The sequence below is a fragment of the Cryptomeria japonica genome, chromosome 4 (genome assembly GCF_030272615.1).
Source record: "Cryptomeria japonica chromosome 4, Sugi_1.0, whole genome shotgun sequence".
NCBI lineage: Eukaryota > Viridiplantae > Streptophyta > Pinopsida > Cupressales > Cupressaceae > Cryptomeria > Cryptomeria japonica.
In genome coordinates, this window is record NC_081408.1 from 510,586,433 (window position 1) to 510,599,559 (window position 13,127).

General features: G+C 35.0%; 1 protein-coding gene across 2 annotated transcripts in view; it reads left to right on the forward strand.

Annotated features, from left to right (window-relative positions):
* LOC131034640 (uncharacterized) overlaps positions 1–13,127 on the forward strand; it is a 218,051-nt gene that overhangs the window by 171,885 nt on the left and 33,039 nt on the right. For both annotated transcript variants that reach the window (XM_057966192.2, XM_057966193.2), the window contains exons 9-10: positions 5,393–5,479; positions 5,581–5,672. In XM_057966192.2, the coding sequence (XP_057822175.2) occupies positions 5,393–5,479; positions 5,581–5,672 (179 nt within the window). The remainder of the gene's footprint in view (positions 1–5,392; positions 5,480–5,580; positions 5,673–13,127) is intronic.

A 13,127-nucleotide genomic window follows, 5' to 3' on the forward strand; every position in this document is an offset into this window, starting at 1 on the left:
CACAATTTGAAGTTTTGCAAACTTATCTTTAAACTCAGAAAAATATTCTTTCAAAGTACAAACCTGGAACTCAAGCAAAACTTCAAGAAAGATTAGTAACTGGGGCAACTCGTTCGGACCATGATTGATCCATAAACAAGTAGTCTTTCCTAAATACCCATAATCAAAATGATATTCTTTATAGTCAACAGTAGGGAAAGATACAACATAGTGGTCTTCATTTGCAGACAGGAATTCTTGCTCATCATCCACTTCTTCATCGGGAGGTCGAAGTTGGTGGTGAACCATACCATTGGCATTTGAAACATGCAGATCAATGTCACGTCCCAAACTGGGTGGAGTAATTGGTTGACCTTTAGTGGGCTGATGAAATTTAGTCCCCACCTTTTGAAAAAAGTTCTTGTGGTTGTGAGGGGAACGACGACATGCAATCTCTTTTTAGAGATTTGCCAACTCTCTAGCATGTGTTGCATCCCACCACCCACTCTCGAGCATTTGTATGTATTGTTGGCCATCACAGACCCACCAGCAAATTTTTTCGAGCTATGGCATCTAGTCCTATATGTCCTCCTGCAAGGCTTTCATGTGCTTCCTTCAATACTCCCGTTATCTCTTTTTGCATGACACATCACCTTAGGACATGGTCAGACCCCATCTTATATAGTAATGCATTAATAAGCTGGAAATTTTTACACTTTAAGGCTAGTTTCCTCCTTTCTCCTAGTGGCATCTTCTTTGGAAAGGTCCAGGTGGACAAATATTCTCCGATATTCTCGTATTATGGGGGTAGTGCTGTAATTTGAAACACGTGGACATCCAAAAAGTCTTCATTCACTCCTTCAGGTTGTTCGCCGGACTTGATTCTCGACAACTGATCAGCAATGACATGACTTTTCCCTGGCTAGACAACGATTTCACTCCTTAGGTGGTTCGCCCGACTTGATTCTTGGCAACTGATCGACAATGACATGACTTTTCCTTGGCTGGACAATGATACTAAATGTGAATTCTTGCAACAGGAACAATCACCTACTTACATGACCTTGGATGATGGGCTTGTTTAGCAAGTACAATAAGGCCTGGTGGTCGATGTAGAAGGTGAACGGTGTTGCCAATAGTGTTTGAACTTTTGCATTGAATACACCATCCTTGGTGCTTCTATCTCGGTCGTACTATAATTCTTTTATACCTTTGATAACCATTGATTGGCGAAGAAGACTAGATGGTCCAATCCCTTGGGTCCCACTTGTGCAAGTGTTGCTCCAATTGTGTAATTTGATGTGTCTACATGTATGTGGAACTCTTTACTCCATTTGGGATACGTTAGTATTGGTGAGCTTATTAATTGTACTTTCAATTTGTTGAATGCCTTCTAGTCTTCAACCCATGCAAATGGTTGGCTTTCCTTGTTAACACGTCAAATGGGCAAATTTTTTAATGAATCTTATGTAGTAATCGACATGGTTAAGAAATGATTTCATTCTAGTGATGTTCTAAGGGGCTTCCATTTGTACAATCACCCTTATCTTTTCAGGGCTAGTCTTTAATCTGGCTTCATAGAATATTTGGCTTAATAATTTGCTCTGTTGTACCATTAATCGACACTTCATTGGGTTCAACACCAACCATGCTAATCTACACTATTCCATACATTCTTTGAGTGCTTTTAGGTGACTTTTCTGATCATTGTAGATTGACCAGTTATCTAGAAACGTTTTGAAGTTGCCAATCGACATTTTATTGAAAATATGTAAGATTACTCTTTGGAATGTTGTCAAAGCTTTTCAAAGACCGAATGACATCTGGTTATATGCATACACCCCCATCTTCTATGATGAACGTGGTCGTCAACTTATCCTCCTTGGCTATGCTTATCTGATTATACACGAAGAACTCGTCGAAGAATGAGTAGATCTCATGACTTGCGACCTATTTGAGAATTGAGTTCATGAAAGGAATCAGGAATGGGTCCTTGATAGTTACAACATTAATACTTTTGAAGTCTATGCAAATTCAGATTTTCTTTGACTCTTTCTTTAGAGAGATGACTATTGGAGACACCTATCTGCTAGTCTCAACCTTGAAGATGATGCCTACTTCGAGCATTTTCTCTATCTCCTCTTGGACTTTGGCAGCATTGTTTTTATTCATCCTATAGGGCCTCTTCCATACGTGTTGTGCTCCTAGTATGAGGGTAATCCAATGTACACATAGTTTTGGCAGTATCCCTTTGAGGTCTTTGTATGTCTAGGTGAATGCGTCCTTGCACTCCATAGAAGATTTTGAACACTGCCACCTTCAGCATTGGGTCCCAATCATCATAGACCATTATTGTCCATGAGTTGCCTTCATCTCCTACGTTCAACTTCTTCATTCTTGGCTCCTTATATTTAATCACTTTGCCTTGCTCTAAATTATGGCTAGGAGTGTCATCCAGCCTTGCTACGCCCTCCTTGTATTCTTCGTACTCTAGGGGAAATGTTCAACTGGTTGTGGCTTTGTCATCTTCTTCTTCTTTGACTAATAACAATCACCCATCAAAGAAATGTTCCTAGCTTGCTACACTTTTGAAAAAATCTACATCAGTTCATTTCTAGTGTAAATTGATGTATTCTCTAATCCCATTGATTTACTTTTTGTCACTGTGGGTGTTAATATAACTATTCTTATTGTTGTATTAGTCTGACTGTTCTCCTCATCTTCCTTTCTCTTTCTTTTCTTCCTCCTCTTCTTTAGATGTCTTCTAAATTTATTCAATAAGTTTGAACATTATTGTTTTGTAAAGTTTTCAACATTTTAATATTCCAACAATTCCTTGTAATTGCTATGTTCGTTAGAGACATTTGGAAGACTATTTTTGTTGACTCTGTTTTGGCTTATAGTGCTTCTAAGAATATAGGTCTTTGGAATGTCTTTTATGGTTTTATCTGACAGTTCCTGTATGTGACTCACACAATCTAATGTTCATCATTTAGCATTTAATATCTTCAGCAGCCATGGTTATAATTGCATGGTTGTTGGTTTGCCTATTAGACTATCTAGAGCTCTTAAACAAATTTAGTTCCACCGTTCAGGAGTACACCTCACAAGTGCGTGTTTCTATTTGTTAATTAGCTCTTTCAACCTTGTGCTTGTGGATTCTTGTCTCATAGCTTTTTTACCTTGTTTGAATAGAAAGAAGAATCCTTGATGCTGAAAAATAGAGGGAGGTAAAATTATGTATTTCATTATTGAAGCTAGATAACGCTATGTTCATTTCTGCTTTTTATATATCATATGTTCATAAAATGTATTAAAAGGACACCTATACTTAATACATAACATTTCTTATCAAATGGCATCATTAATGTCCTCATATGACATTGCCTGGCATCTGTCTTTAATGTTAGATGAGTGCATATTTACAATATATACATAATCAAATACTCTGTAAAGGCCTAATAATGTGTAATGTTTTTTAATTAGTTATACTTTAAATTAACCTAAATTTAAAATAGGTAATTAAGTTTATGGGAGTACTTTTGTATACTATTTTCCTGCAACACAAAATTAGAGAACACATATGAAGTAATACTTATAAACTGAAACATATACTAGTGAATTAGATTGAGTGATACAATTCTTTAACATATTAATTAACATTAGTTAGATAAAATCAGATTGTAGGTTAGTTGCCATTCTTTATTATCGAAAGGCTGGTTGGATAGGGTGTCCAAGAGATCCTCCATCCTAGGCCCAAGAGCAGATGCTACATCCCTCTTGGCTCCATATGGCAGGTGTTAAGCATCCATCATGGAGTGGTGTACCCAGTGAGGTATCCTATTGCTGTTCCGCCTCATCATAACCACATCCTATCTTTAGCCCAAGAGCAGATGCTACACCCCTCTTGGCCCCATGTGGCAGGGTTTAGGCATCCACTATGGAGTGGTGTACTTAAGAGAGAGTCCTTCATATGCAATGAACCATTTGTGATATTCTAATGTAGTTATATTTGTTATTCAATTCAGCTCATTACGATAATCAATTATACTTGACATAGTTATTACAATTCCATTATATTACATTAGTGCCTTATATTAGATTGTCATCAATGCTTTTTGTTATTACTACTTTGTATCAGTATTGATCACTATTTGTCTTTGTTGCATTACAATCATTACACTGTTTCTTATATTATCAACACTATATGAATTATAACAATCTTTGCAAACTGAATTTGATTGTCTTAGCCATTCTACTTAAATTGTAATATATTTAAACAAGATCGTACCTACTATATAGTCCCAAAGATCCACCATGTGCTATACATAATTCTGAGAATTAATAATAAAACACCATTCGTATTATACTTACCTTTTTGTAGACTGGCTGCTGCTGGAATATCCTTGTAGCAGACTGGACTGCCACCGTGGTATTCTCTTCTCCTTATTCTCCACCGTGCCTCTCCTTTTCTATTTTCTTCCCCCTTCCATATCCCGTGAGAGGTATCGGGCTTCCCTTAAATATGATAAGAGGGTCCCTTGGGAAGAGACGTGGCTATAACCAGAGTCACGTGTCCCCCTCTTAATCACTGCTTATCCTTTTTTTTATCGTGACTTCAGATTGTGTTTTGATTAGCATTCATTTTGTTTTGGTTAAATATTCTTTTATCATAGAAGACTCATATAAATGTTTATTTATTATTTTTAAATTAGTGTATGATGTAATCAACTACTGATTAGTAATCAGTAAATATAATCATGAATTAGTAATTAGTACACAACCAGTAATTAGTAAATAGTAATCAGTAATTAGTACTGATAAATTATGTATTACCAAACATGAATTACACAAAAAGGATTATGGATTAGAGTTTGAGCCATTGTATTTACAATATATGATTTTATTATATTTGGTTTTCATTATACATAGGTTAGGCATGACATTCATTATTTGGTTTTTCCCTTTTATATTACATATTTGAGGGAGTCACAACTTTCCATTCCATGTCTTTTAACCATTCATTAACTTAATTAAATTTTAATTATATTTAATTATATTATTTAATATTTTAATTTTAATTTAATTTTTATTCTTTTGCACTATAATTTTATTATTATTATTTACCATTAAATTCGATTTCAAAGTGGGGACATTACATACTGGCTGACATGTGATGGAGAAGTTCATGAGATTTTAATAAATCCAGAAAAAAATGTAAATCTGTGGGTACTACCTTTTCCCTAACTTTTAAGTGTAAAACATGCGAAAATTTATATACATATATGATCATGCATCAGTTTTTGGTCTAGGATTAATTATGTTTACAATCAATCTCATACTTGGTGCTTCCTGTCTTTGTTTTTTTCTTCAAATTTTGGGAAGTTTCATGCTGATAGTTATGTTTGAATAGGTGTGCCATAAAACTTAACTACAAAAAAGAGAAAGAAAAGGCAAGGCAATTGCATAAACGAGAAAAGGAGAGGCATAAAAGAATGAGGTAATTTTCTAGAATCAAAGATTATTTGAATGTGTAGATTAATCAATAATTTTGCATAGAAATGTATAAGAATTGTATGGTAATTGTTATTTGAGTTGCAGATATGACGAGGCAGGCAAGAGGGGATCTTATTATGAAAGTGACGATGAAATGGGCAGTGAGCCTGAAGGCAAGAATAAAAGGGAAGAGAGAGGTATGCCTGTTTTTGTAAGGATCTTTTGTTACTATTGAGAAGAGACAAATATCTTGAATGTATCAATATTTTCAGAGTCTTGTTAGTAATAGGTGCTTTGAGGTATTCTTGTTATGAAAACAGTAGTTTTGCTATTGTGACATGTCCTTTGTTTTTGAATGTCAAAATTTGTATAAGAAATTTCTGATTTATCTTTTGGTAAAATGGAATTATATGAATCATTATAGGCAAATGGCATAAATACATACATAAAATACAAAATGCAGGTACAATCTGCCATCTTGTTACTTGGCAGACCAATATGATTGGCCAATAAATTACATACGAATAGATATTGCGTGCAATGGATAGGTTATAAATGAAAAATTTCAATATAGCATAACAAGATGATTATAACATAGTTATTAAAATATACACCTCAAAATTGTATAGTTAATTGGCTCTTGAAGCCTCTTTTATTTTTGCATGTTCTTGCACACTTGTAGCTTTTGTCAGTAATTTCTTCTTGCACCAAATAAAATACTGAATCCGTCTATGTTAGTGAGAAGGATCCTAGGTAGTTTTGTTCTACAAATTGGCAACATCTTGATAGTCCACAATGACATGAATGCATTTTTCCTAGTAATGGTGCTTCGGTTTTGGGTGCTAATGATTCTATTTCTTCCTCTCAAGTGACAGCAACTAACTTCATTATCTTTTAGTAGAAGCTCTCCCCTCCTTTTGTGGCCTTAAGGGTGATGGTGGCTACAATATCTTCAAAACTAGGGTAAAAATCTTTCATTGAAGTGACAGATCCTCAAGGTAGAATTGAGGTTAAGAAATCTTCTCCCTCATTTCCGATCACCACCTTCCATATTAGTAGGCTTCTATTTGCTTTGGTTTAACCTCAAATAAATTTGTTTCTTTTGATTCCTTGTGATGCAGGTGATTCTTCTTCCTACCTTTCTATTAGGGTTTTTATGGATCACAAGGAGGTTGAGCATGTGCCAAATTTATATCTTGTGACTGAAACTGAGTTCACCTTGGAGAAAATTTATAAAATGGTCTAATAGTCTTTGGAGATGAGATGGTTGAGAAGGAAGAGTGGCTGAAGCAAGTTACTTTAATTTACGAATTTCAAATTTTTTGGTCTAGTTTGCCAAAATTCCATGATTAGTTGACACTTCATTGAAATCCATTGGTGAAAGAGTTTTTTGCTATTTGTTTGTGTACAAAAGGTTGGTTCCTTATAACTTGTAAATCCCCTTCAAGTAGGGATGCATTGCTCAAGGAAGGCACGACTTTGGGATAAGAGTTTCTTGGGTTTGAAATCGTGGTTTCTATACATAAAATCTTGTTACCAGATCTTTACATGTTTCTTTGGTTTGGGTGAGGCTTCAAACTTTCCTCTTTAGATTCAGTCTAAGTTGCTGAATTGGGTGTGAGAATGGGAATGGTACGTGGGTACAAAATGGCAGTACGATAGAAATTTTTTTGGGGGTCGGGTACATTTTCGGTACGTTCATACAAATATATATATATATATATATATATATATATATATATATATATATATTTGTAGCTAAAAAAATAGAACTAAGTTTAGAATGTCATATACCAATCCATATGCTAGACAAAACCATTACAAATTTCAAGTTTTTAGACATAATATACTAATTTAAATTCAGTTTTCAATATCAAAAAGATCAAACTAGAATCTCATGATAGATAAGTTCCGAGTTCACTAATCAGCTCCGTAGGTCTTAAGAATATGAAAAAGATAAAATTAGAATCACTAAACATTTTGGAAACATTTTGGCATCTAAAAAACCAACCCTGGATGTTTCGTACCCGGAATCGCCTGAAAAATCCCACGATTCAGCAACTTAGGAACTTTTAGTCTATTGATATCTCTCCTCCCTTAGAATTCTCTATGGAAACTATTTTTTTTCCAAATATGAATTAGATATTGAGACAATAGTTTGCAAATTTGTAGAGTACTTGTGAATTGCCACACACTCACCTAATTTTTTTGGCAGTGAGATTATGCCATGTTTTACACACAAGGTTTGAGTGATGGGGTTTTATTGAGTATTGGTGCAAAATTCACAAGTACTTAGTTTGACACTAAGATTCATGGGATGTGGAAAAATACAAGGATTCAAAAATAAAAATTTGAAATGCTGAAAAATTAATGCATGTTTGTTCCTTTGCACGCCTTTCCATTTTTGTAGATTTTACAAGTTCCCATGATGCCTGACATTTTTACAGATGTTTACAAATATTTAAAGATGTTTTACAAATGTTTTTTATAGATATTTTAGATTTTGTGATTTACAAATTGTAATGGCAACCCTACTGATAAAGCAAATCGAAACCCTACCTATTTTGCATGGAATTTATGTTTTCTAAGGAATTTAAGTAATACTTAAGTTGTTGAGTTTTGTCATGTTGAATTTTTTGGGTTTGTTGAGTCCAATCTAGGATCGAGGATGCAGACTAGGGTTGAGAGTTGAGACATTTTAGTTTTGCAAGAATCCTTGTTCAGATTAATTTTGAAGAAAATGCCAAAGAATCTTGTTTAAAAGATGGTAATAAGATTTGGAAACAACAACTTGATTATGGAGGAATTGCCTTATGATGCAGATCATGTTTTAGAATGGGCCACTTTGCTACCAACTGTCCAAAGTCTTTTCATTTGGTTCATCATCATGCCGACTTGGTCGAAAGGGGCAAAATTGCAACACCAGTGATTGATTTTGATTTTGATTGTGATGAGGATGATCTCTTTGCAGTCTCTTTGGATGGTGCTTCTTTGCAGTCTCTTTGGATGGCGCTTCTTTAGATTCTTTATTGGTTTCTACTCTCAAGATTGCTTTATCCTTATCACTTGTGGGAAAGGTGACTCCTTCCATAAAATGTTTTGTAGTTGACAGGTCTTCTTCTTCAATGCAAAGTACAACAGCTTTGAGAAATCCACCTTTGAGGGCTTCAGTGATTCTGTCTTATGAAAACTATTCTTCAAGAAATTATGATGTTTGGGTGATGGTGGAAAGAGAAAGGAAGACTTCCTTGGCTAAAAGCATTAAAGTTGAGAGCAAGATGATTCTTTGTTCTCGGGTCAGAAAGGGTTAGCCTCTTTTAAGATGTAATTTTGTTGCTATCATTTCTTTCCAAGTTTGAAATTCGGAGTTTTTGAATGTTTTACCTTGTTAATGGGAAACATTTTTTATCGGATTTTGATATTTACACAAAAGGAGAGGGCTAGAGAGACATGTTTGGGCATGTGAAAATCATATATTCGTAGAATTTAAAGTACTCATTACTTGCATATAATATATCAAAGAGCTGAAAATTTGTAGTTCTTATCTTGATCTTTGTAGGTGTAATAATCGTGGAAAGATCTTTTAGGCCTCTATTGGCTTGTTGAGGTAATGTTGCAAAGGCTCTCTATTGAACCTTAGTAGCAATGAGACAATTGGATAAATATTTATTGATGTTATTAAAATGACTTCTAACCTTGAAGCCAAAACCTAACATTGTGCTTTGTAAGTACATATCATGGGCATCTTCAAAGTGCCATTCTATGTTTTGGGTTCAAGTTTTTGGTGTCATCTAATATGTAGGTGGGAGGCGATGTGGACATGGATATAGGGTACAAGATATATGTGATAGACTTGCAATTTTTAAACTCCAGTAATTAAAATGAATTATAATAAACATTGATAGATCAATTAAAATGAGGTGGTGTTGATGTGTTTTTTATGACACTTCGAACACAGAATAAAGTATTGAATACTCTTATCTTCTCTTGAACAAAATCTTCCTTAATGCTAGGCTAAGTGATCACTTGAGATGACTCCTAGGTTTATACAGTCAGGTCTTGACATGTGGATTGTCTCAATGGTTGATGTGATTGCTGGTAATCCAAGGGGACTTACATAGTTGTTCTTAGGAGATAATCTATTAAGACTAGGAAAATGCCCTATGAGTCTGATTTTTAATTTTGAATGGTCTTCAATGACACTCTTTGCTTACTACTGCTAATGAGTGGTTGATAAAAAATAAAGTGAAAAAGGATAAGGTTTGAGGGGTGCTAAACTAAAGCTAGGAATGCAAGATATAGTGAATGACTTAGTGAGACTTTACTAGGCTTTGCTTTGCCATGCAAAGAACAACTCCACAAAGCTAGTGTGATCTTCTGAGGTACGCAAATGATGTTCAAATTACCACCATCAACATAGACACCATCAATGTAATGTGTATCAATGAGTGAGTAGCAATCGAAGTTAAGCTTATGTAAAGAGTTCAGTCAACTAGGCAAAGTATATGGCAATCAACAAAATACAAGTAGTATGAACATGTGAATTTCACCATTAATCATCCACAATGATATTTCATTCATTTAAAATAATCGAAGCAAATCTATTCCATCTTTGAAAGGATGAAGAAAAATGCAAATACTCCAAACACAAGAAATCACCAACTCTTAAATGATTTTATTATCTCTGGTAGTATCAAAGCAACAATTCTTCACAATCTCCCATTAATTACAAATGAAATGACTTGACCTTATATAGAGCTCTTAATATAGATGAATGGCCAAGATTAATATAAAATCAAGGGCCATGTTGTGCCACCTAAACCCTAATCAGGGTTTGTTACAACAAAATACCTAATTATTGAATTTCATTAAATTATTGCCAATGAGAAAGGAACAACTTTCTTGGCACAAACTATGATGTGAGGTCCACCAATGAAAAAATTCGATGCCACATAGGATAATAACAAACTATCATCTAGAAGTTTGTTCCCCTAATCTCTTTCTTTGACAACAAATTCAATGAATCTAGACATGATGCTGTTAAGCTCATCCTTTGGGAGACTTGGCATGATCTTTAATTGGTTCTCTATGTAGGCTAACTTGGCTAAGGATGAAATGAAGATCTTCTCCCACTCAGTCCCCAAGTCTTGGATGTTGCTCACAACTGTCATGAATGATTGAATATTCTCCAGTTGCCTTTCTGATAGTGACCCAGCTGTCTTGAAGAAGATACACCTTACTCTTTCTGTCAATTTGTCAACAACCACGTCTACCTCTTCCTTCATCTCTTTTCCAAGTATTGTTTCAGCTGCTACTACGATTCTATCATTTATCACCTTGATCATCTCTTCAACTTGAGTACAACCTCTTTTTACCTTAAAACACGTCTCTTCTCATCCTAAGTGTGTAATACCATCTGTAGAAGTCACATGTCTATCAGTCTTCCATCACTCCACCATTTACCAAGGTTTGTTTGGGAATATCCATCAATACCTGCAGCCTTGGAATGATTAACTCCTTTGTGTGGCTAAATACATCATAGGAAGCAGTGAGGGGCTGGATCTTGTCAAGGATAGGTGAAACTCTCTCAAATATGTGTGCTAACTCTCCCACGAACTCATTTGCCTTGGTGAAGGTATTATCAATCCAACTCTTCACCACGTGAGAGGTAGTCCTCATTTCTTCCAAGTCCTCAACTGAATTAGGTGGAAGCAATGATAGAGGAATAAATGAAGGGTCAGCTTGTCTTATCGGATTCTTGAGTTGCTGGACATAGTTCCTTAAGACATTCAATTCTTTTTCTAGCTTTCTCTTGTCTTCTTGCACAATCTTCAATCTATCCTAGACTGCCTTCGCCAAATCATTTAGCTCTTCCATCTCTTGTTCAGCGGTAGCAAGACCTAGCTCAATAGTTGTTAAGTCATAGTCACCAGCAGTGATCTCATACTCTGGCTTGTCCACTCTTGGAGTAGCTATTTGTATAGTCCGAGACCCTGTATTATCTCTTATAACCTTGGAGAGCTTAGTAGCTTTTTTCTTCTCAACTGTCTTACCAATTCTCTCTAAGAATCTCTCTAAGTTATCTGTTGTGTCTTATTTTGCTACTATCACTTACTTAGTCATTCTTTCTTTAAGCTATGCTGGGATGTCTTTTGTAATAAGATGTGTCTCTTCAAAGATAAATGAGACACACATTAATAGAGTTTGGAATTAGAAATAGAAGGGGGGAATTGGGTATGTGAACATGAGTGGCGTATGTAAGAGAGTGTATTATGTTGAGTAAGTGTGTTGAAGTTGTGGGGGATAAGGAAGATAGTAAAGGGAAAGAAAGAGACCGAACAAAGATCAGATCAGAACTGTTATTAAGTTACAGGCAACAACATCCTTGTTCTTGGTGGTATGCATGGGGGTGTGCTTAATATGTATGCTTAATAAATGAAGCCCGATAATACTCTTATGTAGAATTTAATAATAATATACGTGTAGATAGTAATATAATAGTTATAAATATAGATATTAATATAATTATTATAATATCTTTTAGAAACTGCTCTGCAGTAAAGCATAATAATCCATACAACTAGTAACTAATAAATATGTAAATGATTTATAATGAATCAGAATAAAATTAATTATCTAGTATGATAGAGTTAATTATCTTTTGGGGTAGATGAACAATTTACTTGCCTGTCTTCTTTGCTTACCTTCTCTCAATCCAAACTTAGTATACATAGCATCTGCAATCTTTTCCATCGACCTGCATTGACTATAAGATGGTGCAAAGCCCAATACCACATGTAACATGCCAATGGCCAAAAATAACAAACTTACAACTTCAAATGGTAAAGTAGGGGAATTACTCCATATGGTACATGAAATACATCCTCAGTTAAATAAATCCTTAGAAATGTTTTTGTGTTGGTGCAAACTCCAAATAACCAGCTGCCATAGAAGCAATTTCAACTATGCAAACCGTTTACTCGTAGACTTTCTCAAACTAAATTACGATCATCTACTCATCCAAATCACCTCAAAAATTAACATGGCATTGCTCAATAATAATTCAAACTATGCTTAAAATTGTGAAAGCCAATTTCAAACTATGGTGAATTGTGCTAAATTTCTCTACCATAGAATGGTAAGCACAAACTCATAGACAGACAAACAACTAAGCTAAACCACAAAATCCATTTTTCCATAACGATGCAAGATTAGCATGTTGCCCAGGGATCCCCTTGCATCAGTTGTCAATGTCTACAAAAATTTCATTATCATATTCAAGGAACATGAATTCTTTTTCAATTGCTTTGCACAATGGCCATTACATGCATAAACTAGGCAATTGTGTCCTCCCTTAGAATGGTTGGGAATGACTGCAACCAATGGTGTTCAGTCGGTTGCCTATTTGCAATTGGTAGATTAATACATCTTCTGCAATGCCACAGACAGTCTTTAGATGAAGATCCATCATTGGTTCATCTCCTTCAACCCCCCCTTTGAACCTCTCAATACCAAACTAGTTTGGGTTAGGCTATTGAAGCTTCCTCTCTAGATTTGGGAAGATTCCTGCTATGAAGACATTGGCAATGCAATTGGTTACTTGTTGAAGTTTGATTCTGCAATTTCCTTCATTGTTCACTCTATGTTTGCTT